The 23,856-nt window shown below is 35.0% G+C and overlaps 1 protein-coding gene across 1 annotated transcript; it reads right to left on the bottom strand.

The window, feature by feature from the left end:
- Positions 1-386: 386 nt before the first annotated feature.
- On the bottom strand, positions 387-2,465 carry LOC145604412 (uncharacterized). Its single transcript, XM_081660319.1, has 5 exons — positions 2,315-2,465; positions 1,713-2,209; positions 1,414-1,608; positions 1,171-1,295; positions 387-918 (listed from the first exon to the last, which is right to left on the bottom strand). Exons 1-5 carry the CDS (start codon positions 2,463-2,465, stop codon positions 387-389), a joined length of 1,500 nt encoding a protein of 499 aa, XP_081516445.1.
- Positions 2,466-23,856: the final 21,391 nt, after the last annotated feature.

Raw genomic sequence — 23,856 nt, 5'->3', positions numbered from 1 at the left:
GGTTTGCTGGGGAATTTAAAATGATGATCGATCTGTTAATGGAAAAAAAAAATGATAGTATCTAAGTGAATAGTTTATGTAAAAGTAAGGTCATGTTCTTTTGGACTTCTCTGCAAAACTGTTCATTTAAGTACAAGTCATTTCAATTCAGTTTGTTTCTGTTCTATTCGATTTAATTTGTTTCAACTTTGTTTAGTTCCAAACGCATTGTAAATGTAAAAAATATGATGATGATCATCGTCATCATCAGATCATATTTATTACTACATCCGTTTCTTATTATGTGAAACAAATAAATAATTTAAATCTCACAAATAATACCCTTATTTTTTCGCAAAGCCGGGGGCAGGAAATTAGATTATAAAGTTTCAAAAGCTACAAGAGAGTTAGGGAGGTTTATCCTCCAAAATTACATCCCGAATAAAGTTTTGTGGATCATTAAAAATTACAAGAGTTATATCCTGATTCGGAGAAATCCTAAAATACTTTGATAATAGATCAACTGCCCTGTTTGCACTTCTGCCTTCAAAATAAAGCTTGACATTCTGCATATCCTCAAGCTGGACCCAGCAACATTTTAGAATATTAGTATTAACATCCTTGACAGTCGTGGCATCTGAGATGAGCTCAATAGCTTGCTTCGAGTCTGAGCACACATCCACTTTCTCCCAGCTTCTTTCTCTGATGAGTTCAAGGCCAGCAGAAATGGCAACCAACTCTCCCAAACAAGCAGACTTTACCTTGCACTTCTGACAGAAACCCTGCACCCAAGCACCTGAATAATCACGAACAACACCAGCTATCCTAGCCCAAGAATCAACATCACTAAATGAGGCATCACAGTTCAGCTTAAGAGAAGAGGCAGCAGGAGGGCTCCAGCTTACAAGGGGTGACAGAGGGAAGCAAACACGAAGAAATCTTCAAAGAGGATTCAAATTCCCTAGCTATAGATAGGGACTCTCTAAGGGATGAATTAGGGGGTTGGTTTGTTTGGTTAAAAATTAGGTCATTTCTCCTAAGCCAAAACTTCCAAATAACAAAAGAAAAAAGGGTCTGCCAAGGAAGTTGGACAAGGGTTGCAGCTGGTGGGTTAAGGGATAGATTAGTGAAGAGCCAAGATTAAAGGTCTTGAAAGTAGAAAGAACTAGGCATGTGGAGTAGATCCCATACCTCTTTTTCTTGGTCACAGTCCCTGAGAATGTGAAGAGCATTTTCAGGGGCATTGTGACAGGATGCACAATGCTCTGAGGTGATGATATTCCTCCTACACAAAGTGACTTTGTGAGGGAGTCTATCTAAGTAACAAAGCCAAATAAAAAACTTTATTTTGGGGGCTGTCTTAACAGACCAAATCCAATTCAAGTTTACATATTGATCAAGACTCACAACATTAGCACACCCCAACAATTAAACAGTTTTAGAAAAATCAAATTTGCCATTTGAACTAAGGGTAGAGAAGATGAAGTCATGACAGTTGCTGCTAGCTTTTGGGATAGGAACACTCAAGCATGCATTAATAATATGGTTAGGCAACTCAAAAGAAAGCTTGGAAAAATTCCATTTACAATTTGACACAAAATCCTCAAGCATGATATTCTCCTCCTCTCTCTGTAAAGGGCCATGGATTAAACTTCTAATGGACCCTATACCAAACCTATAATCTCCCCAAGTGAAAATATCTACACCATTACCTACCCCCACTGGATATTTGCCTTAAAAATATCCCAAACCCTTCCTAAACTCTTCCAAAGATGGGAACCAGCAAAAAAGGACCTAAACAAGTTATTTGGTTTAGAATACTTATCCTTTAAAACTAGAACAGCCAGATTGTGCTCATGGTTAAGCATTCTCCACCACAATTTTAACATGTGGGCTTTGTTAAGAGCTTTAAAACATCTTATTTCAAGCCCACCCTCACTCATAGGGGTGATCAGTTTCTCCCATCCCACAAGGCGTAAACCTCTAGTGTCATCCCTTTTCCCCCAAAGAAACTTTGCTAAATGGCTATTCAACTTGTTTAGAGTAGACATATGAAGCATCATACATTGGAAGTAGTAATTTGGGAGGGTGTTAAGAGTAGAGGTCACAAGGCATAATCTACCGGCTTTAGAGAGCATAGAAGATTTGCAAAGCTCTAGTTTCTGAGTGATTTTATCATAAATGAATCCCACCTTATTTTTGGAAGGCCTACTAGCAGAGATAGAAAAACCTAGGTAGGGACTAAGATCCTCAGTTTCACTAAAACCCACAAAACAAGTCTCACAAAACAAGTCTCTATCACTTTAGGAGGTATTCCTAGAGAAAAACACCTTACTCTTAGAAGCACTGATGGATTGACCCGAGAAGGAGCAAAAGGTATCAAGGGATTCCTTTAGGGAAAGGACATTCTCAATGGAGGTTTCACCAAAAAGGAGGATGTCATCGGCAAAAAAAAGGTGAGAAATTGGAACTTGTTTCCTACCCATGCTAAAAGGAACTCAAACCCCCTTCTCCACTTCCTTATGAATGAGTTGGGAATGGATTTCCATACAAATGATAAAAATGTAGGGGGAAAGGGGGTCACCTTGACGGATACTCCTCGAGGGCTTAAAGCTATCAGAAATAATACCCTTTTGTTGCACATAATAAGAAATAGAGGTAATATATTTACCATGCGTTTTCTGTGGGTTGTCCTCACCGTGTGAACAGATGACCAAGCCAGTAATCCCTGACAAGTGAGTAACATATGATGAAATATCCCTATCAAGTAACCCCTGATCGAGTATCATCTAAACGATCGAGTATCATCTAAAATATCCCTCCCTTAGCCCCGCGACTGTGCCCGCTCCCTTCCCCTAATCCAGGCCACCATATCCAAATTCTCACCCTTTCTCTCCACCTAAAACCCCTCCCATACTAGCCCTTCCACCTTAGCAAAAACCAAAACCCGAAACCCCGTTCCGGGGACCCAAAACACCCTTCCTTAGGTCGCTCGCCCCTGCCACTTTAGTTGAAAACAACCACTCCAAAATCAAAATTAGATTTCTGTTTTAGGGTTTCGGCGTGATAATTTAAGGGGAGAAAGAGGGTGGATGGACATAGTAGCAGATGGAGGGACTACTTGGTTTCGCCGGCACTAGAGAGAGAGTTTGCGGCGCACAAAAGAGAGTTTTGGCAGTCGACGATAGTGATTCATCTTGGGTTTCAAGGCAGGGAGGGGGTTTTAAGGTGAGGGGAGTGTGGTACATGGGAAGGGGAGGGGTGCTTGTAGGGGGTGGGGGTGGGAGTTGCCTGTGGCGGAGCCAAAATTTCTAAGTGAGGGGGGCCAAAATTATAAAAAAAATAATTAAAAAATAATAATAATAAAAAAAAAAAAAAAAACAAACAAACAAACAAACAATCAAACAAACAAATTTTGTTAGTTTCAAGATTTGACCCCTTGACACCTTACATACTATCACATGGAAAAAATCAACTCCTCTATACCAATATCAATGATAATTAAGAGTAAATATCTTGAGCCAAGGGAGAGGCCAAGGCCCCCACCAGCCCCCCTTGGCTCCGACCCTGGGAGTTGAGCTGAAATGTGAGTGGATAGGTGGGTTTTTAATTTATTTATTTTATTTATTTTTTAACCAAATAAGTGAAAGTTAAATAATTTGGAAGATGGCCAATGATATGTTGTCATATGGCATTATTAGCCTTAATTATTTATAGCAGAATTAATGTTTGTTTGTCATTTTTGCATTTGATGACATTTTTGTTAATCTCGTGGTATGAAAAATTTAGAAATCTTTATAATTATATAGTGAATAAAGTTAAAACTCAGGAATATACGGAGAAAAAAACGTTTTTCATATACTTCGTATATTACTCTTTTGATGTTTGAATGAACAATTTACTTTTGGCATTAATGCTTCATTTTCTAAAAGGGACCGACAATTATTGCAAGTGCCGAGTGGGTAGTTATAAATAGTACACTTGTATAAATAAATACGTATCTCGAATTATTCTATTAAGAATTTAAGATAACATTGTTTAGAAAGTAAAGAGTAGGCCGCCCCGCCAGCGGTAGCTGATTATAAATTTATAATCCTGTAAATTTATTTAATAATTAATTTTAAAATAGAAAGTTAATGTTTTATTTTAATTTCAATTTTGTTTACCAAATTAAGCAAGTTGCATGCCATTTGCTGTTACTTGCCTCGTTGACCATATTTTCGGAGAAAGAACGAGTACAGTCAACATATCTTTATTGTGAGATCTCAATACTTTCTCTTATTGGATATTTACATTGGATGGCTATATGTACCTCTTAGGATTAAGAATAAGCATTTAACTTTCTTTATAATATGATACGGATTACGAATTTAGAAATACATGATAAAATCATACGTAAATAGTGTAATTAATGTTATATTTTCATTTATTTTTCCCATTTTTAATTAACTCCTTAATTAAATAAAACCCTTAGGGCTATAACTTAGGTATAACATTTTTCATTACTCCGTAACATTTTCTATTATTGGATATTAGCATTTAATATCTTGATGATATCCATTATTCTCTTTGTTAAAATATTAGGCGTTCTTGTTAAATTGTTGTTGAGATATAAGTTACTGGTGTCAATTGGGTGTAGTGCTCCGGTTGTTATTAAAGTCGGATCGAGTCTATTTTAAGATTTGAGCCATGATAAATTACTGTGTCCAAATAAGTTGATATATAAACTTATTTTTTATAGGTTGGGTCAATCGAGTAGGTTTTAACACTTCTAGATAGATATAACTTTGGGTTATCTTAGCTAGAGTAACTTTATATATGACGTAAACTAATATTTTTGGGTCAGGTCAATAGAGTAGGTTCTTGGGAGTGAGTCTGGGCGCATAGCACCTATGGGCGAGCTATGTAAATAGGAGGGTAAGGAAGTAGTTTTTGCTGATTCAATTTTTGCTTCTAGAAAAAGCTGACTCTCTAGTGGTACATTATAATGTACCATTATGTACCATTATGCATGTATAATGTACCACTAAAATATAATTTGTTTGAATAGTATGGTTTGTGGACTATTACGAGAGTAGTGGTACTTTTTATCATCCTAAAAGTTTCAACTTCTGGAAAAAGCTGACTCTCTAATTATGCAGTGGCGGAGCCAGAATTTTTTTGTTAGGGGGGGCAAATCTTATATATTTATTTGAGGAAGCCCCAGTTTCTCACCGTGAGAAACGAATTCGTTTCTCATTGGGGCATTTTTGTGAATAAATCAACAACTTTTTCAACTTTATTCAACTGTGGAGCCCACAATATTGAAAAAGTTGTTGATTTATTCACGAAAATGCCATCATGAAAAACAAATTTTGTTTCTCACCATGAGAAACAGGGAATTTCCCTATTTACTCATATCTCATTTTCATACACACACAAAATATATTAGATGAGTAAACCCAATTATTTTTAATAAAGTAAAACTTTGAGTTAAATTTGGAAATAGTTAAGGGAGACAAGTGCCCAAAGACAAAGACCACAAACTAGACACCACTCTTATTTACTATAGCTACAACCTACAACTAGGCTACAAGTAGTGAGTGCACTAAAGCAAAAATAAACAAAAAATATGCAAGACATAGGACTCAAAGCAAAAATAAACAAAAAATATGCAAGACATAGGACTCGAACCCAGGATGAGGAAGAGAAAATGAATAATGCAACCTAACTAAACCATCTCCTCTACAACTTAACATATGAAAATTATTGCTACTGTTAATAATTATTTATAGCCATGGCGTAGGCCATGGCCCACGCCAGCCCCCCCTTGGCTCCGCCACTGTAATTATGCATGTATAATGTACCACTAAAGTATAAGTTATTTGAATAGTACTTTTTAATTTGTAAAATCGTCATCCTATATGCACTGAAATCAATAGGCGCTATGCGCCAAGACTTAACCGGTTCTTGGCACCTCTCGATAGATACAGATTGTAACTTTGGGTTATCTTAGAGTAACTTTATGTCTGATGTATGTACTAGTGCATTACTCCTTTCGTCCCAAAATATCTAACACGTTTGATTTTTTCACTATTCATATATTAATTTTGAAGATAGTTTTCTATTAACATAATAACATATTTTAATCATAAAATGTGTTGTTAAATATGTATTAATATAAAGTTTTATGATATAACCTTTCAAATAATTTTTATAGATATTTACTTATGTAAAAGTAAGGTTAAGCAATTTTTTGAAATTGCTACCCACCTATTGTAGGTGGGCAAGGTTAAGCTTATTGAATAGGAGTAATTAAGGATCCTGTTAACGACTTAAAATATAATATAAGGGTTGAATTTACTTATTATTTCACTTTAAGAAAGTAAGGAGATGTTCGCTTGCTTTTGGCTTCAAACCCGTCTTCTATAAATTTAGTTCTTTCTGTCTTATACAAAGTTAGTAATTTGTTTCAAAAAAAAAAAAGTTTGTAATTTAACAATACGTGCCAAAATTGCAAGGAAATTTAAATAATTAATGATTTATTTCGTTTAACCTTTTCATGTTTGACCTTAATTATTTCGAGCTCCATTGGCTGTATGTATCTTTTACCTTTTTTTTTTTCCTGACAAACAAAAATCTATATATATATAAGAACCCTCCTCTATATAAGAACCCAATCTTATATAAGAACCAATCTCAACCCTTTATTAGTTTTGATCTAACCATCTAAAATGATTCTTTAGTAATGGCATTTCTGTAATTTTGAGAATTTCGTATTTATAGAAAAAAAATTTAGAACATAGAAAAAAATTTAGAACATAGGTAAAATTTTAGAACATAAGCAGAAAAAATTTAGAACATAAATAGAATTTTAAAACATAAGAATAATAATTTAGAAGATAGCAAAAATTAAGGACGTAAGCAAACAAAAAATTTATAACATAAGATAGAAAAATAATTTAGAACATAACTTGGAAAAATAATTTGTAGCATATGTAAAAATTAATAACATAAGCAGAAAAAATAATTTAGAACATAGGAAAAAATTTAGAAGATAAGGTGATAAAATAATTTAGAACAAATGAACAAATTTGGAACATAATCTAAAAAAGAATTTAGAACATTGAAATAATTTGGAACATAAGTAGAAAAAATTTAGAATATAGGAAAAACTTTAGAACATAAGCTGAAAAAATAATTTTAAATATAGGAAAAAATTTTAGAACATAAGCAGAAAAAAATAATTTAGAACATAGGAACAAATTTAGAACATAATTAATCTAAAAAACAATTTAGAACATTGGAAAAAATTTTGGAACATAAGTTGAAAAATTTTAAAATATAGTACAAACTTTAGAACATAAGTAGAAAAAACTTTAGAACATAAGCAGAAAAAAATTTAAAATATAGGAAAAAGTTTAGAACATAAGGGGTTCTTATATAAGGAGGAGCTCTTATCGGATCCCTCCCCTATTACATTTTTTTAGTTTTTATTATAAATATATTTTTTTACATATAACCGTTAATACAAGTATTTATATGCGGCTTGCTGTATCGTACTACAAGGGGTTACTTGAGTTTCTCGATAAGGGGTTATTTGAGTTTTTGGGATTACTTGAGTTTCTCGATCAAGGATTATTTGAGTTTTCTAAGATTACTTGAGTTTCTCGGTCAGGGATTACTCGAGTTGCCGGGTTACTCGAGTTTCTCGGTCAGGGGCTACTCGATTCACAATTTTTTGTATGCGGCCTGACCGAGTAACTCGAGTAACTCCTGATTTTGAAACTTGAAAAAACCCTGACTGAGTAACCTTTAATCAAGTGAGCCCCTCGAATAACCCCTATCTGAACCCTTCAAATAATCCCTGATTGAGTAACTCAAGTAACGTAACCCCTGATTGAAAAACTCAGGTAATCCTTAGCAAATAAACTCGGTTAATCCCTGCCGCATGGTGTAACCTGCTGAACCAAAAAGTTCCTTAATCGTTAAATAGTTAATGAATTTGAGGCGGGGGAAGTTCGTCATTTGCGCGTAATATACAAATATATAATGCTTTAGCAAAGTATATATCTTTTCTAGTCTTATTAAATTAAATTCAAAAAGTCGCTTGCTTGCATCGTTCCATTAGATTGAACAACTTGCTAATTATGGCACGTTACGACCTACTCGATCCGACATATTCTATTTTCTATTTATAGATAGTAGCTCCTTTCTTCCCTTTCACCATCCCACTAGTTTTTTCAAATTAGGAATTGAGAGAGAATTGAAGATGAATTTGAAGGTTGTGGAAGAAGAATTGAGAAAAGGGTTAGAAGCTACAAGTCATTTTAGGAGTATGCTAATAGGGAAAGAGAGAGGTGATGAATTTAGTGAAGAGAAAAAGATTGAATTTTTGAATAATTATTCAACTACTATGCTCAATTCATTTGATAATTCTATTAACATCTTGAATAAGATTATTCATTCTAAGAAATGGGTAGCTTCTTCATCACTTGCCCAAACATCGGCAAATGTGGATCCTCCCAAAAATAGGTATTATCTCTGTCTCATTTAAGTTTTAGGTCATAAATTATACTCCCATGTGTCTAAGTAAGTGAAACGTTTTGATTTATTTATATTATTGAATTATACTTTGGGAAAAACATAGTCAAGTGGAGGTTTATTACATCCATCTCAATCAACATACACTTTCATTATTTTAACATTTATTTTTATTTTTTTCCAAAAAGCATGATTAAATATAATAATAGAATCAAATGTTCATTGACAAGCGTAATATTCAACCGTTACATCAAAAAAGAATATAGAATATTTAACTACCTTCATCAAATGTCATGTGCAACTTTAAAATATTTTATATCTTACAAATAATACCCCAAAATTACACATAATATTTAACGGAGGTAGTATAAAAAAATCTAAATGCCATCCGTTAAACTATGCACAATTTATTTCCGTTGTACAATACGAGTATCATTTGTATTCATGTCTTATAAAAGATTGAGCTATAACTTGTACTCCATCTGATACTTTTATCTTTAAAAAAATAAATAAATACACAAGATAGAGTTTTCTTGTATTCATGTTTGTCCATTCGATATATACATGATCAGAGTGGTCTAAATCTAAGTATTTTTATGTCAAATGATTAACAAAAAATCATACTCGATAATATAAATCTGCTGAAAGAAATGCTTTAATATGGCAGCTAATCACCTTTTGTTTCTTTGACTTTTCTAGTTGCATTTTTGTATAGCATGTGTATCGAGCATGCAATATAATGTTACCCCTATTCTTTATTTGCATTATTTGCTATTTTTATACTTGTACTTCGTATTACTTTGCAGTATTAATTTAATTTAATCTTCTTTATGCACTACTAGGACTACTATTATCATTTTTAATGTCTGTCAAAAATAATTAACAACCAAATATATACAGGTAAGATAGACTCGTTGTGTCTAACTACTACTCAATTCTTCGTATTACTTTAATCATTGAATTTTAAGTTGTATTCTTGTATTAATCTACTGATAAAAAAAATCACAAGGATTGATATCTGGTCATGATCCTTCATTTTCTTATCATTAGAAAAATAATATCTATCGATAACATGTTAATTTAATTTTCTGAAGTAATTAGGTTGAATTATATACTCCAATAATCCATATTTATTTACTCTGTAGGTTTCTAATCAGTTGTCTAACAATTTAATGCATTAACCTATTTACAATTCTGTAGCTGGGGCGTGAGAAAAGGGTGGTTTTGAGGGTGGGGGTGGGGAAGGCGATGGTTTCAAGGGCAGGGGTTTTGGTTAATAATGGCTAGGGGTGGGGGTTTTGTGGACGGGGGTTTGATTATGGGTTGTTTGGGGGTGGGGGTTGGCCACTGTGGTGGTTGTGGGCTGTGCTTTGAATATATTTTTTAATTTTTTTGAACCAATCATGCCAAAATACGTGTTACCGAGGTCGTTGACTTTTGTTGATCGATTCAGAATTAAAGAAAAGAAAAGGCAAGTGAAATATGAGGGAGCCCCCATTCATCTTGATGATAAACAAAATTTGTTTATCTAATGGCATTTTCGTAAATATATCAACAAATCATCCAAGTCAGTATGACATTTTCGTAAATAAGTGAACAACTTTTATTAATATGCGGTGTTGACTTATTTACGAAAATGTCATGCTGACTAGGATTTTTTGTTGATTTATTTACGAAAATGCCATTAGATAAACAAAATTTGTTTATCTTCAAAATGAACTTGTATTTTCTCGTGATATATAGGGTTATCGTAAAAGCTTATATTATTTAAAGTATATTTGATAAAGTTGAAATTATTAAAGTGTAATTTCATTTTTTTTTTTCCATATATATATTATTAACTCATTAGACTTTTTGGGTGTAAACACCCAAAATTATTAACTCATTAGACTTTTTGGGTGTAAACACCCAAAATTATTGATTTACGATTAGTTTTTTTGGTTGTAATTGAACCACCAAAATTATTCATTCTTGATTTTACAGGCAACGGAAGGTGATAGAAGCCTCTTCTCTAACACCGGATGGCCACACATGGAGAAAATATGGGCAGAAGTTGATTAGCAAAAATAAGCACCCTAGGTATGTACGTATTTCTTATGATAATTCGTTTTGGTAATACGTGATTTTTTTTGTTTTCTTTTTCTCTTTGGTAAACCATAACACACACACACACAAAAGTTATCTTTAGTAATCAACTATTATTGTTACTAAGGGCTTGTTCCGATTTACTGAAAACAACTTATTTGAAGTGATTGGGGCTGAATTGAATTGATTGGGGCTGAATTGAATTAAACTGAACTGAAGTGAATGTAGCTGAAATAAATTGTTTATGAGAGAAGGAAAATAGGAGCTGAAGGAAAGGATTTGATTGCTTTGTTTAGAAATAGAAATTACTTATTATAAACTTATTAAGGCTTTAATCTCTTTCTCTGATAAGGGGGTGGGTGGGGTTTTATAGGTTTATCAATCAATCAAAGCCTTAATCTCATAAGTTGGATCTGTTATATGAACCAAAAGCGATTATTTCATATAGTCATTGATAAAAACTTCATCCTCCATCCTTTACGGTCCAATGCCTTATCCTCATGCAATCTGTGTATATGTGGGGAAAATTGGATTAGGAGGGAAAGGAGCAGCAAAACTACAAAAGCTTCGAGAAATGATTTTTAAGGGTATTAATGTTAATCTACCTTTAGTTAACCATGATTTTTTGTTAGTCTTATAATTGCGTTATATTATCATTAATTAATGTCACCATTTGCTTAGTAATTATAAGGTATTTATTACCAATGATAATACTCGTATTTTCTTACATTTTACTAAAGAGAAAAAGGAAAAATAGAGTGTTATCAATGAGATTTTACTTCGTATTATAAAGCTAATCATTATAATTAATCACTAATAATGGTTTTTCTTTTCTAATGATCGTTCATAGGGAATATTATAGGTGTGCATATAGAGAAGAGCAGGATTGCCAAGCAACCAAACAAGTCCAAATGATATCAGATATTCCATCGAAATATAGGATCATTTACTTTGCTCACCATACATGCCAACCTCTTCTCAATAACAACTATATCATCACTAAATATCATATGTTGGATCCTGTTGAACAAGATTTAACCAATAACATATGCTTTGAGTTTAAAAAACCCGCCCCTCCCCCTAAACAAGACCTTAATAATCTTGTTATCCTTAATTCGTCGTCTTTTTCCAATAATCTTGTCCTAGATCCTTTATCTACATATACACATGAAGGTTGTAGTACTAGTCCTTCATTGTCTACAATGGCGATTTATCCTCCTATGACATCCCTTGATTTAACGACGGTGAAGGCATCATCACTTGCTAATGAAATTGCCTCTTTGAACCTTCAAGACGAGGTGTTGAATTCACCAAGAGTATTCATGAACCAAAATTACTTGGCTAGTTCGAATTTGGAGGCCAAAGATGACTACAATGTGATGATTTTGGATGATTCTTTTGATATGGAATATATGGATAATTCTTTGTTCGACCTTCCACTTTGGGATTGAGTCGAAGATATGAAAACATTAATTAAGCCAAGTGAAGTGTGTGAAATGTACGTAGTATAAGCGAAAAGGAGGTGGTTCATTTTATTTTCAAAAATATGTAGTCATTTAATTACGTGTTTTTCTTGTTGGTGTATCTAAAATTCTAAACAAATTAAAGTTTATAGCAATCAATTTCAAGCAAGGGAGATTTTTGTTTGTCCAAGGTTCTTTGATTCTTGATTAATTGATTCTTTCAAATATTTCACCAAATCAGCTAAAAAATCATTACTTGACCATGAGTGTTAAAAAACATTAGAGATACATATAAGTACATACACATTAGTATATAATTATACATGTAAATAGATAGTTTGCTTCATTACTTGATACAAAGTACAATATACATCCATTTGATTGTTTTATTCTTAGTTACTTGCACAGGATAAAACTTAAGTACTAGAAGAAATAAGATATACTAGTTACTACACAGGTACACACCATTGGTAACCATCTAAAACATATTATAATCTTAGTGGCCATTAGATTTACTAGTGGTTCCTTGTGCATTATTTTCAGTTTTTGGTGGGTTTTTTGGACCATGTTGTCCTCCATGATTATTTACATTCACAACATTCTTCTCTGCCTCGGCAGCATTCTTAATCGGAGGGTGAGGGTTGTTATATCCACCACGACCGTTGAGACCTACATCACCCTCCGTGTCGTGAGGTGGCCGGTGCTCTCCACCACGTCCACAACAACCTCCACCGTAACCATCGGTCTTTTGGAGTGATTCTTCTATTGGTGGCCAATGGCCGCCACCTCCACCTTTGCCACCCCAACCTCCTCCACCTTTGCCACCCCAGCCACCACCGCCGTATCCACCATGGCCACCCCAACCACCACCATAACCATCGGTCTTATGAAGAGAATCCTCTTCTGGTGGCCAATGGCCGTGACCTCCACCTTTGCCACCCCAACCACCACCGCCGTATCCACCATGGCCACCCCAACCACCACCACCGTATCCACCATGGCCACCCCAACCACCACCATAACCATCGGTCTTATGAAGAGATTCTTCATTTGGTGGCCAATGGCCGCGACCTCCACCTTTGCCACCCCAACCACCACCGCCATATCCTCCATGGCCACCCCAACCACCACCATAACCATCTGTTTTATGAAGAGATTCTTCTACCGGTGGCCAATGACCACCATGTCCACCACCTTTGCCTCCCCAACCTCCTCCACCATGTCCATAACCATCGGTCTTGTGAAGCGATTCTTCTTGTGGAGGCTTGTTATATCCTCCACGTCCATCTTGGCTAACGACGACCTTTTCTGCCTCTACAAAATCAATCCAATATCAAAATAGAGAATTGACATAACTTGTAAATATTATTTTTTTTGGGAAAAAACAAAATTTGTACATGTTAAAGGACATTATGCATGATAAAATTATTGCTAAAAAAATTAATTTAATCATCCATCAAGTATATTTGGCTAGACGATAGCTAAATTAATAAAGCTCGTATACTTATAATCGACACTATTATATTTTCTAACCTACGCTTGTATATTTCTTGGAAAAACTAATATAGATTAGTACAATTATAGAAATTTATCTAGACATATTTTCTAGCTATACTTACATTAATTTGTTTGATTCACTTGTTTACCGTTTAACCGTCAAATGAGGAAAAAAACGTAACATTTAGATCCAAAAATACACACTATCTAATGCTTTTAAGTTTTTTATATTGATATTTAAACATATTGTTAACAGCTCCAAATTCCAAAATAACACACTAGCTATTAAAAACATGTAAATTGGTAGTGTATGTATAGATGGTGAAAACTATGAAGTACTTCGTATACAGAATAAGAAACTTACGTGTTTGGTCACTTGCTATGTCACGAGCCGAGACAACAAGAACAAAGGTGGCCAAGAGTAGGCCAAGCATGCATAAGTGTTGTTTAGAGTACGCCATTATGATATATTGTAAGATTATGTAACTACCTAGTACAGTGAGTCCTGCCTATTCTTGTTGAGCCAAGGATCACTTATTTATAGGTCATATTTTGAGAGAAAAAGAAGATATTCCATTATTTTTTTAAAAGTGGTCCAATTTGTTCTGTATATTTGTCAATACGGAACTTTGACCAATAATATCATTAATTATCAATAAGTATAAACTATGAACACAAATTTTTGTATGCGGCTGGCCACATGGTGCGGCAGGGGTTACTTGTATGTAGGGGTGAGCATGGGACGGGTACCCGTACCGTTAGTACTAACGGTTCGGGTACCCGATAACCAAAATCACTAAAAGTGATACCCATAACCGGAACCGATAAGTTCGGGTACCCGGACTTCGGGTACCCGGATTTTCGGATCGGTTATCGGGTACCCAATAAGATATCCAATAATGATAATTATACTTAATTACGTAGTTACTATGATATAATTTACAACTAATTAACAACAATACCATATGATCTTGACTAAATTATTAATAATATTACTAATCATTGATATAATAAAGTGATTATGAAGTAAAGTGAAAATTTAGATTTATATTAATAGATTTAAGTAGGGACAACAAGCAAAAAAAAATGCTTATCGGATCGGATCGGGTAACCGTTAATTTTAAAATGATACCCATAACCATACCCGATAACAAATTATCGGAACGGGTACCCGAACCGTTATGGTTATTGGATCGGGTACCCTAATTTTCGGAACGGTTACGGGTCGGTTTTTCGGGTTTTCGGTTTTTTGGGTAGTTTTGCTCAGCCCTACTTGTATGGTGTTACTATAGGTGTTACTTGTTTCTGGGATTACTTGTATGGGTGTTACTGGTTTTGTCAGGAATTATTTGTAGGTGTTACCTGTATTCAGGGGTTACTTGTATGGGTGTTACTAGTTTTGGTCAGGAGTTACTTGTAGGTATTACTTGTATTATGGGGGTACTTGTATTGGTGTTACTAGTTTTGGTCAGGGGTTACTTGTAGGGTGTTATTGGTTTGGTACGAGATTTTGGTCTGGGGTTACTCAACCCATTCAAGTGTTCCATACAAGTAACCCCAGAATACAAGTAACATTCTACAAGTAACACCTACAAGTAATTCCAGAAACAAGTAACCCAGAATACAATTTTTTTCTCAAGAGTTACTTGTACGATGTTACTGGTTTTGGTCATGGGTTATTTGTAGGGTGTTACTAATTTTGGTCGGGGTTGCTTGTAGGGTGTTACTGGTTTGGTATAGGGCATACGTACAAGCAACCCTTGAACAAGTAACCTTGAATAAGTAACTCATACAAGTAACCCATGCATACAAGTAACCCTTAAATAAGCTAGTAACTCATATAAGTAACCCTTGAATAATTAATCATACAAGTAACTCTTGAATTAACTCATACAAGTAACCCCGGAATAAGTAATCCATACAAATAACCCCTTAAAAAAAACAAGTAACCCCTAAAAAATACAAGTAATCAGTAACTCATGAAAAAAATAAAACAAGTAACCCCTAAATAAGTAATCCATACAAGTAGCTCTTGAAAAAAAAAATATAAGTAACCCCTAAATAAGTAATCATACAAGTAACTCCTGAAAAAAAAAAATACAAGTAACACTTGAAAAATACAAGTAACCCAGACAATACCAGTAACTCCCATTATTTTTGCTGACTTGGCAGTAGGCCACACCATGTGGCCTGCTGCACCAAAAAGGCACTGAACTATGAAAGGCTGGTTTTTGAAACAATATATATTGGTGTTTAGAGAGCCACAAGGGCAGGGGTGAAAATCAATCCCATAATCTCCTGAAAACGGGATAAAAGCTCTTACCACTTGAGTTATCCATCACTCCCATATCAAGTACTTATATGACTTTATTTAATTTGATGCTATGTACTTCTAATTAATCATGCGAAAACATTAGTCTAAGTGATATATTTATATATATAATACTCCATACAAAACACAAAATATATACCCCAATCATGTGGGTTATTTGTTGTCAATGTGTAGTTTCCAAATATCAAGTCTTTAATATATATACTTATTTATAATTAAAGATATTATTGATTAAAAATCCTAATTGATTAAAAAAAAAAGTATTTGTTTTAAAATTAATTGAGTATTTAGAAGGGAGGAGCTCGTTAAAAGTTTATTAAGCCCTTTTTAGCAAAATATTCAAATATTAATATGGACATATATATTCATGATGTTGGATTGTTGTCATAAGGCTTTGGATAAGGTTTGAAGATACAAATTGATGGAACGTCGGTTGATATCTTCTTGTTGTTATTAAAGGGAGTAATATTATAAAGCAACATTTATTTATAGTACGGACCAAAATAAGTACAATAGGTCAATAGTAGTAATAGTGGAAGGCTAATTTGTCGAATTTTATTCGGCTCGAGCAACCCTTGTTTTACTCCTCGCATCGATTGATGAGAATGTGTGTGTGTGTCATTCCCTAATGTTATCTTTGTGTCATTCTTTGCATGTTTGTTTGACACATGCATACAAGAATACTAGATCGATACTACTCTCTCTGAAGATTTTAAGTTCAACTAAGTCAATTCTTGTTGAAATGTGCCGCCTTGAAGCAGTATGTTGTTTCGAGTGATCCAGCAGTCAACATAGGAGTCTCACTCTTCTATCATTGATACTGTCTCCACGTCTTATTATTTGCAACAAAAGAATATTTTATCGAGTAATTTAAAATTGTTCGCTACTGATTTAAATCAGTCCAACATAAACCGAATAAATTAAAACCCATCATCAGCCAACTTGGCCCAAAAGTCAAACTTACAAAATATACTACGTATGTAAGATCTTTAATGATCCATATCCAATTTTGAACCGAACCTTAACAACCCGACCCAAAACTAAACACCACCGATAATAATCTAACTGATGATTCTACCCATTTCAATCAAAGGAAAATCCATTCAATTTGGACCGCCGTTCCAACTCGCTACCCACTGTACTAGAAGAATTAACAACACACGGCCCGTTTGACCTGAATCATTTTAACTAGTGACTTTTTATGCCTAAATTGTTTACAACATGTAATCAATTTAACCTGAATTATTAATTTTCAACTTGTGACCTGTTTCAACGAACTGATCTAGTGATCTACTTACAACTCGTGAATTTACATTCTATTACTAGGATAAATCAATTTATACAACTTCTACTTCGTATTACATTCTCTCAAATATCGGAATATTGACACGTAAACTACCATATATTTTAAGGGACCATCATTAATCATTATACATATCATACTCACCGGCTTGGACTACAACTAATTAAAATATTGTACATAAGTACCCCACATGAAGGTTTATTTGTTTTTTTTAAAGTGACACACTAGCTTTCGCATGTTAACTACTTGATATTAAAAAGAAGATGAAATAAATTATTCAATAATTTATAATTTACACTTGTATATTTAAATAAGATAAAAATAAAATAAAAATTTATAATTTTTTTTGACAAGATAAATTCATCAATTTGAATAAGTTCCACAATATCATTTCTTAAAAAAAATAAATTACTCAATAAAAAATAAAGAGTTTTTTGTGTCCAAAAAAAATATAAAGAGTTTTATATGAACCAATAAATCAAACAGTTATCAAATTTTTAATAGATTGTACTCCGTAGTTTTTACCCCAACAAATTAAAACTTATTGAACCTTAATAATTTATATAGTTATGAATTGAGTTTATGGAAACTTATTTTAATATCTAATTAGAATTTATTTGCGAAGAACAATTAATTATTGAAATATTTTTCAATCACTTTGAGCGAACAATTTTTTATTTTTATTTTTTCATTTGCTTAATTCTTTTTAGGAATAAATTAGTCCAAAATTAAGATACTAGTGTTCAAATTTATCCAACATGTTATGCTTCATATATTACGTTACTTTACATCTTATTATATGTTACATGATGCAATGACATAAAGGAAATCATAGACATACATATAATTCACTTATTCTAGCTTAGCTACCAGCCAGAATTTCACATTCTGTTTACCTTATTTTAAGCTACTTTCTACTTGCTTAGGATACAAGTCGAACACTAGTACGTAGAAATAACAACGGTAGCATTGCATGTTGGACATACATTATCTAGTGGCCTTAGATTCACTTGTAGTCTTATGCATTTTCCTCTACCTTGACCACCTCTCTAGCTGGAGGACGAGGCTTGTTGTACCCTCCACGCCCATCTAGGCTTACATCACTTTCTTCTACCGGTGGATGGGGCTTGTTATACCCTCCACGCCCATCCAGGCTCACAAAGCTTTCTTCTACTGGTGGATGGGGCTTGTTATATCCTCCACGCCCATCCAGGCTCACAAAGCTTTCTTCTACTGGTGGATGAGGCTTGTTATAACCCCCACGCCCATCTAAGCTAACAAAGCTTTCTTCTAGTGGTGGATGAGGCTTGTTATAACCTCCACGCCCATCTAAGCTCACAAAGCTTTCTTCTACTGGTGGATGAGGCTTGTTATATCCTCCACGCCCATCCAGGCTCACAAAGCTTTCTTCTACTGGTGGATGAGGCTTGTTATATCCTCCACGTCCATCCAAACTCACAAAACTTTCTTCTTGTGGTGGATGAGGCTTGTTATATCCTCCTCGCCCAAAAAGGCCTACATTGTCTTCTTCTACCGGTGGATGAGGCTTGTTATATTCTCCACGCCCATTAGTACTTACAACTCCTTCTTGAATAGGAGGATGAGGTTTGTTGTATCCTCCTCGTCCATCAAGACTTACAGTACTTTCTTCAACGGGTGGATGAGGCTTGTTGTATCCACCACGTCCATTGAGGCCAACAACATTTCCTGCTCCTACATACGTAAACAACGCATGCAAGAAAGAATGACAATTAGTCAAGGACATATATGCATGAAAATAATGCGCGTACAACTTACACTCTTAAGGAAAAAAAAAAATCTAGTTATAATTTAATTTTACCATTATTAACCCTTTTGACTTTTACAAGAGTGAAAAATAATATAGTTAACAAAAAAAAAAAAAAGACGAATGGATTTATTGGATTATATAATTATTATAAAAACACACTATACTATGTCATTGCATGTACCAATTAATAAGTACATATATAAAAAAATGAAAATTACGTGTTTTTTCAGTCGATATGTCACGAGCTGAGGTAACAAAAGAACTTAGTAAAAAAGTGGCAACGAGTAGGCTAAGCAAGGGGAGGGGCTTTGAGTATGCCATTTTATGGTTATTTAGCTACTGAATCCTGTCAATTTCTTGGAGCCAAAGACCACTTATTTATAGGCTAAAAATGCCATTAAAAAATTAATATTCTTGAAATAATTATAAAATATAACATATAATCTTATCAATTTTTGTCAAACTATGATATGATAAGGTTTGCAGATACAAAAGTCATGGTACGTCGGTTAATTATTAGGTAATTTGCAACTAATGCAAATAATAAAGTAAAAGCAATTGTTTGTACATTTATCCAAATTAAATTTAAATGAATAGTAAAAATAAAAATAAAAAATTGACGGCTAATTTGTCTAAATTAATTTATCTACCTCGAGCAACCCTTGTTGTTTTCTTTGCACCGATATGATTGTGTTTGTATCATGTCAAAAGTAGCGGAAGAACAAGCACAAGGAAGAATCCAAAACATGCAGAAGCAGAACATCAAGAACAGAACACACGCATTTTCTGCCTTCACAGCTGCATCCGTAGAAGTTCAGCTCAGGACCTTAAAACTAAGCTTCATTAATGGAGTTTATGAGGTTTATTACAGAGAGAATTCTCAGAGAAGAAAAGTAGAAGAAGATAGAAAAGAAAATGAAATGAAAAATGAATGAATAGAAAAATACAAGTTGCACAGCATATTTATTGCTGGCTTTTATTACAACTAATTAAGAAAGTTGTTATAACAAACTTGTGCTGAGCTGGCAAGTTTGTTATTAGCTTAAGTTGGGCTGGGCTGACCCTTCACAGTATCCACGTATCCAACACCCCCCCCCCCCTCAAACTTGGCAGGGAAGAAGTCATGCCAAGTTTGGAAAGCAACTCATTGAACTTAGTAGAAGGCAAAACTTTTGTCAAGACATCAGCTAATTGAGAGGAAGTAGGTAAGTAAGTAAGCTGAATAAGACCCTCCAAAACCTTCTCTCGAGTAAAGTGACAGTCAATGTCAATATGTTTCGTGCGCTCATGAAAAACGGGGTTCTTAGCAATGTGAATTGCAGACTGATTATCGCAGTGTAAAACCACAGGTAACAAATCTGAAACACCAAGTTCAGTCAGTAACCTCACCATCCAAGTCACTTCCCCAGCTGCACTAGCCATAGCACGATATTCTGATTCAGAAGAAGAAGTTGAAACAGTTGGTTGTTTCTTCGATTTCCAACTGATGGGTGAATTACCAAGCTGCAGAACATAACCTGTTACTGATCTTCGAGAATCAAGACAAGAACCCCAATCTGCATCTGAGAATGCCTGTAAGGTAATAGTATCACCAGCCCTCATCAATATACCCTGACCAGCAGTGTGATGAACATAACTAAGAGCATGATGCAGGGCAGACAAGTGAGTACATCTCGGCTTCTGCATGAACTGGCTCAGAAGCTGCACAGTATAACTGAGATCTGGCCTGGTGTTGGTTAAAAAATTTAATTTGCCAACCATGCTTCTGTAATAAGTAGGATCAGGCAACAAAATACCATCAGCAGCTTGAAGCTTGAGGTTTACAGGAAGAGGAGTCACAGCAGACTTGAAAGTAACTAAGCCACACTCTGATAATAATTCTTTGGTGAATTTCTGTTGTGTAAGAACAATACCATCAGAATGATAACCAACTTCAATGCCCAAGAAAAAATTAAGCTTGCCTAGATCCTTTATACTGAAAGTCTTGTGCAGATGCTCCTTCAGATGATTTATAGCATAGATATCATTGCCAGTAAGGATGATATCATCCACATAGACAGCAGCTATAGTGATTGTTTTGACCCCCTTTTTGAGAAATAGAGAAGAATCACTTGCACACTGTGTGAAACCTTGGTTTACTAACTCAGAGGTGAGTTTTGCAAACCATTGTCTTGATGCTTGCTTTAACCCATAGAGAGACTTGTTAAGTTTGCAAACCTTATTAGGACCAACATCAAAACCTTCTGGAACCTTCATATAAACCTCCTCATACAAATCACCATGCAAAAATGCATTATTGACATCAAGTTGAAACAAATCCCATCCTTTGCAAGCTGCTAAGGCAATGACAGTTCTGACAGTGGCCATCTTAACCACAGGGGAAAAAGTTTCTTCATAATCTATGCCAAATTGTTGAGTGTAACCCTTGGCCACAAGCCTTGCTTTGAACCTTTCAATTGTCCCATCTGCCCTAAGTTTGATTTTGAAAACCCACTTGCAACCAATAGGCTTTTTACCAGGAGGAAGATCCACTATATCCCAAGTGTGATTAACCATCAAGGCATCCAATTCTTTTTGCATAGCAGAAATCCAATTAGGATCTTTACTAGCTTCAGCATAAGACTTAGGCTCAGAAAGAGATGAGCAATGAGCAAAAAAAGCTTTATGTTTCTGAGAAATATCATTGAACTTCACCAAGTTACACCAGTGATCACAGGAAGAAGAAACAGCAGCAAAACAAAAATAGTCACCCATCCATTTGGGTGGTTTTCTGACTCTGGGTGGTATATCAGTCGGATTACTGCTTTCTGGATTTAAAACAGATTGAATATCCATGACAGTAGAAGAATTGGTATCCAAAGATGTGTGAGACAGAATTGGATTAGATATTTGACTAGAGGAACCATGAGAAGAATGATGATCTGAGGGTGGAGTATGTGGAGGAGATTGTGGTGGTGTGAAATGTGGTGGTGTGGACTGAGAATTAGACTGTTGAGATGTGGATACAGAGGAAGAAGTAGATGGATAATCTTCAACAAAAGGATCAGAAAAGATATGAGAACTATTGACAGTGGGGACAAAGAACTGGAAAGGTTCATGAGAAGAATGAGCAATGTGTAAGGGGAAATGTTGCTCATAAAATTTTACATCCCTACTAATGGAAATAGTATTATCTTTAAGGTGAAGAACCTTATAGCCTTTTTGAGAGGTGTTGTATCCAATGAATATACATGCATCAGCCCTAGGGTCAAACTTGGTTCTATGAATCTTTGAGGTAGAAGAATAACAAAGACAGCCAAATGTCCTAATGTGATCCAAATTAGGGGGTTGCTTATAAAGAATTTGGTAAGGAGAAGTGTTCTGTAAAACGGGTAAAGCCATTCTATTTACCAAATGAGCAGCACAAAGAATACACTCTCCCCAAAACCTCTCTGGGAGTTTGGACTGGAAAAACAATGCTCTTGCAGTTTCCAAAAGATGTTTATGTTTTCTTTCCACAACTCCATTTTGTTGTGGAGTTCCACTACAACTAGATTGATGTTCTATGCCTTTCCCCTTGTATAGATCCATAATCTTCCCTTCACACAACTCCTTGGCATTATCAGTTCTAATGCACTTCACATGGCAGTCAAATTGTTTCTCAGCAAAAACAACAAAATCATTCAAAATTGCAACAGCATCAGATTTGAACTTAATAAGAAACACCCAAGTGAATCTACTGAAATCATCAACAATGGTCAAAAACATCTTATATCCATTGTAAGTCTTATGTTTGTATGGCCCCCAAGTATCCACATGAATCATTTGAAAAGGCTTAACAGTCTTCATTTCACTATGAGGAAAAGGAAGTCTACATTGCTTAGCCTGAGGACATATCTGACAAATAGTATCAGGTATTCCTTTATGGCTTAGAGAAGAAATTACATGCTTCAACTGACTAAAGGGAGCATGTCCTAACCTTAAGTGCCACAACTTGGCATTATTATCAACAAAATTACCAGAACCATTAGCAAAAGAAGAAGTCTCATTACTCACTGCAGTGGCTAAATGCAGAACAGAATCTGAAACCAAACTAGTGTTCTGATTAGGGGTGTACATAAACAGGACCGGACCTGAAAACCGACCTGACCCGGACCTGTTGGGACCGGACCTGACCCGGACCTGTAGATTCAGGTCCGGTCCCGGTCCTTGAAATTCAAGCTTTCCGGTCCCGGTCCGGATCAGGTCCAAACCCGGGGTTTTCAGGTCTGGACCTGAAAACCGGTATAGATGTTTTTTTTTTTTTTTTTTTTTTTTTTTTTTTTTTTTTTTTATATAAAATATGAAGTAAATATTATCCTATTATTTCAACCCTAAATCTCAATCTCTATTGTTTATCTCTGCCTCTCTCTCTCCCATGGTCTCATTTCCTTCAATCTGACCACCTCTCTCCTCACCAAGTCACTGGTCACCAAGTGACCACCATGAAGACTCCGACGAACTGCAGGTCCGTAGCAAGCCAACAACCTCGCGCGACACAAGAGACCATGACCACCGGATCGCGCGACTCCGATCCAGCAGCCGCAGCCACCAGAACGCGCGACTCTAGCGGCCGCAACCACCAGATCGCGCGAATCCCAGCGACCGCAGCCACCCAAAACGCGCGACACCAGAGGCTACAACCACCAGATCGAGCGACTACTCCAGCAATTGATAATTATTGGTAGATCTGCCCGACCTTCCTATGCGACCACCTAGTTTGAAGGTGGTAGATCTGGTGGTTGCGGTTGCGATTGTTTAGTATTTTTGGTGCTTGGGAATTGGGACTTTAGTCAATTTATACAAATTATGTAGTATTTCTGTATTTGTGAATTGTGATTGATAATTTCAGATTTTATGTTATTAT

This window comes from Chenopodium album, chromosome 22 (assembly GCF_948465745.1).
Source record: "Chenopodium album chromosome 22, dcCheAlbu1.1, whole genome shotgun sequence".
Lineage (NCBI taxonomy): Eukaryota > Viridiplantae > Streptophyta > Magnoliopsida > Caryophyllales > Amaranthaceae > Chenopodium > Chenopodium album.
This window is presented reverse-complemented; position numbering and strand designations above follow the sequence as displayed.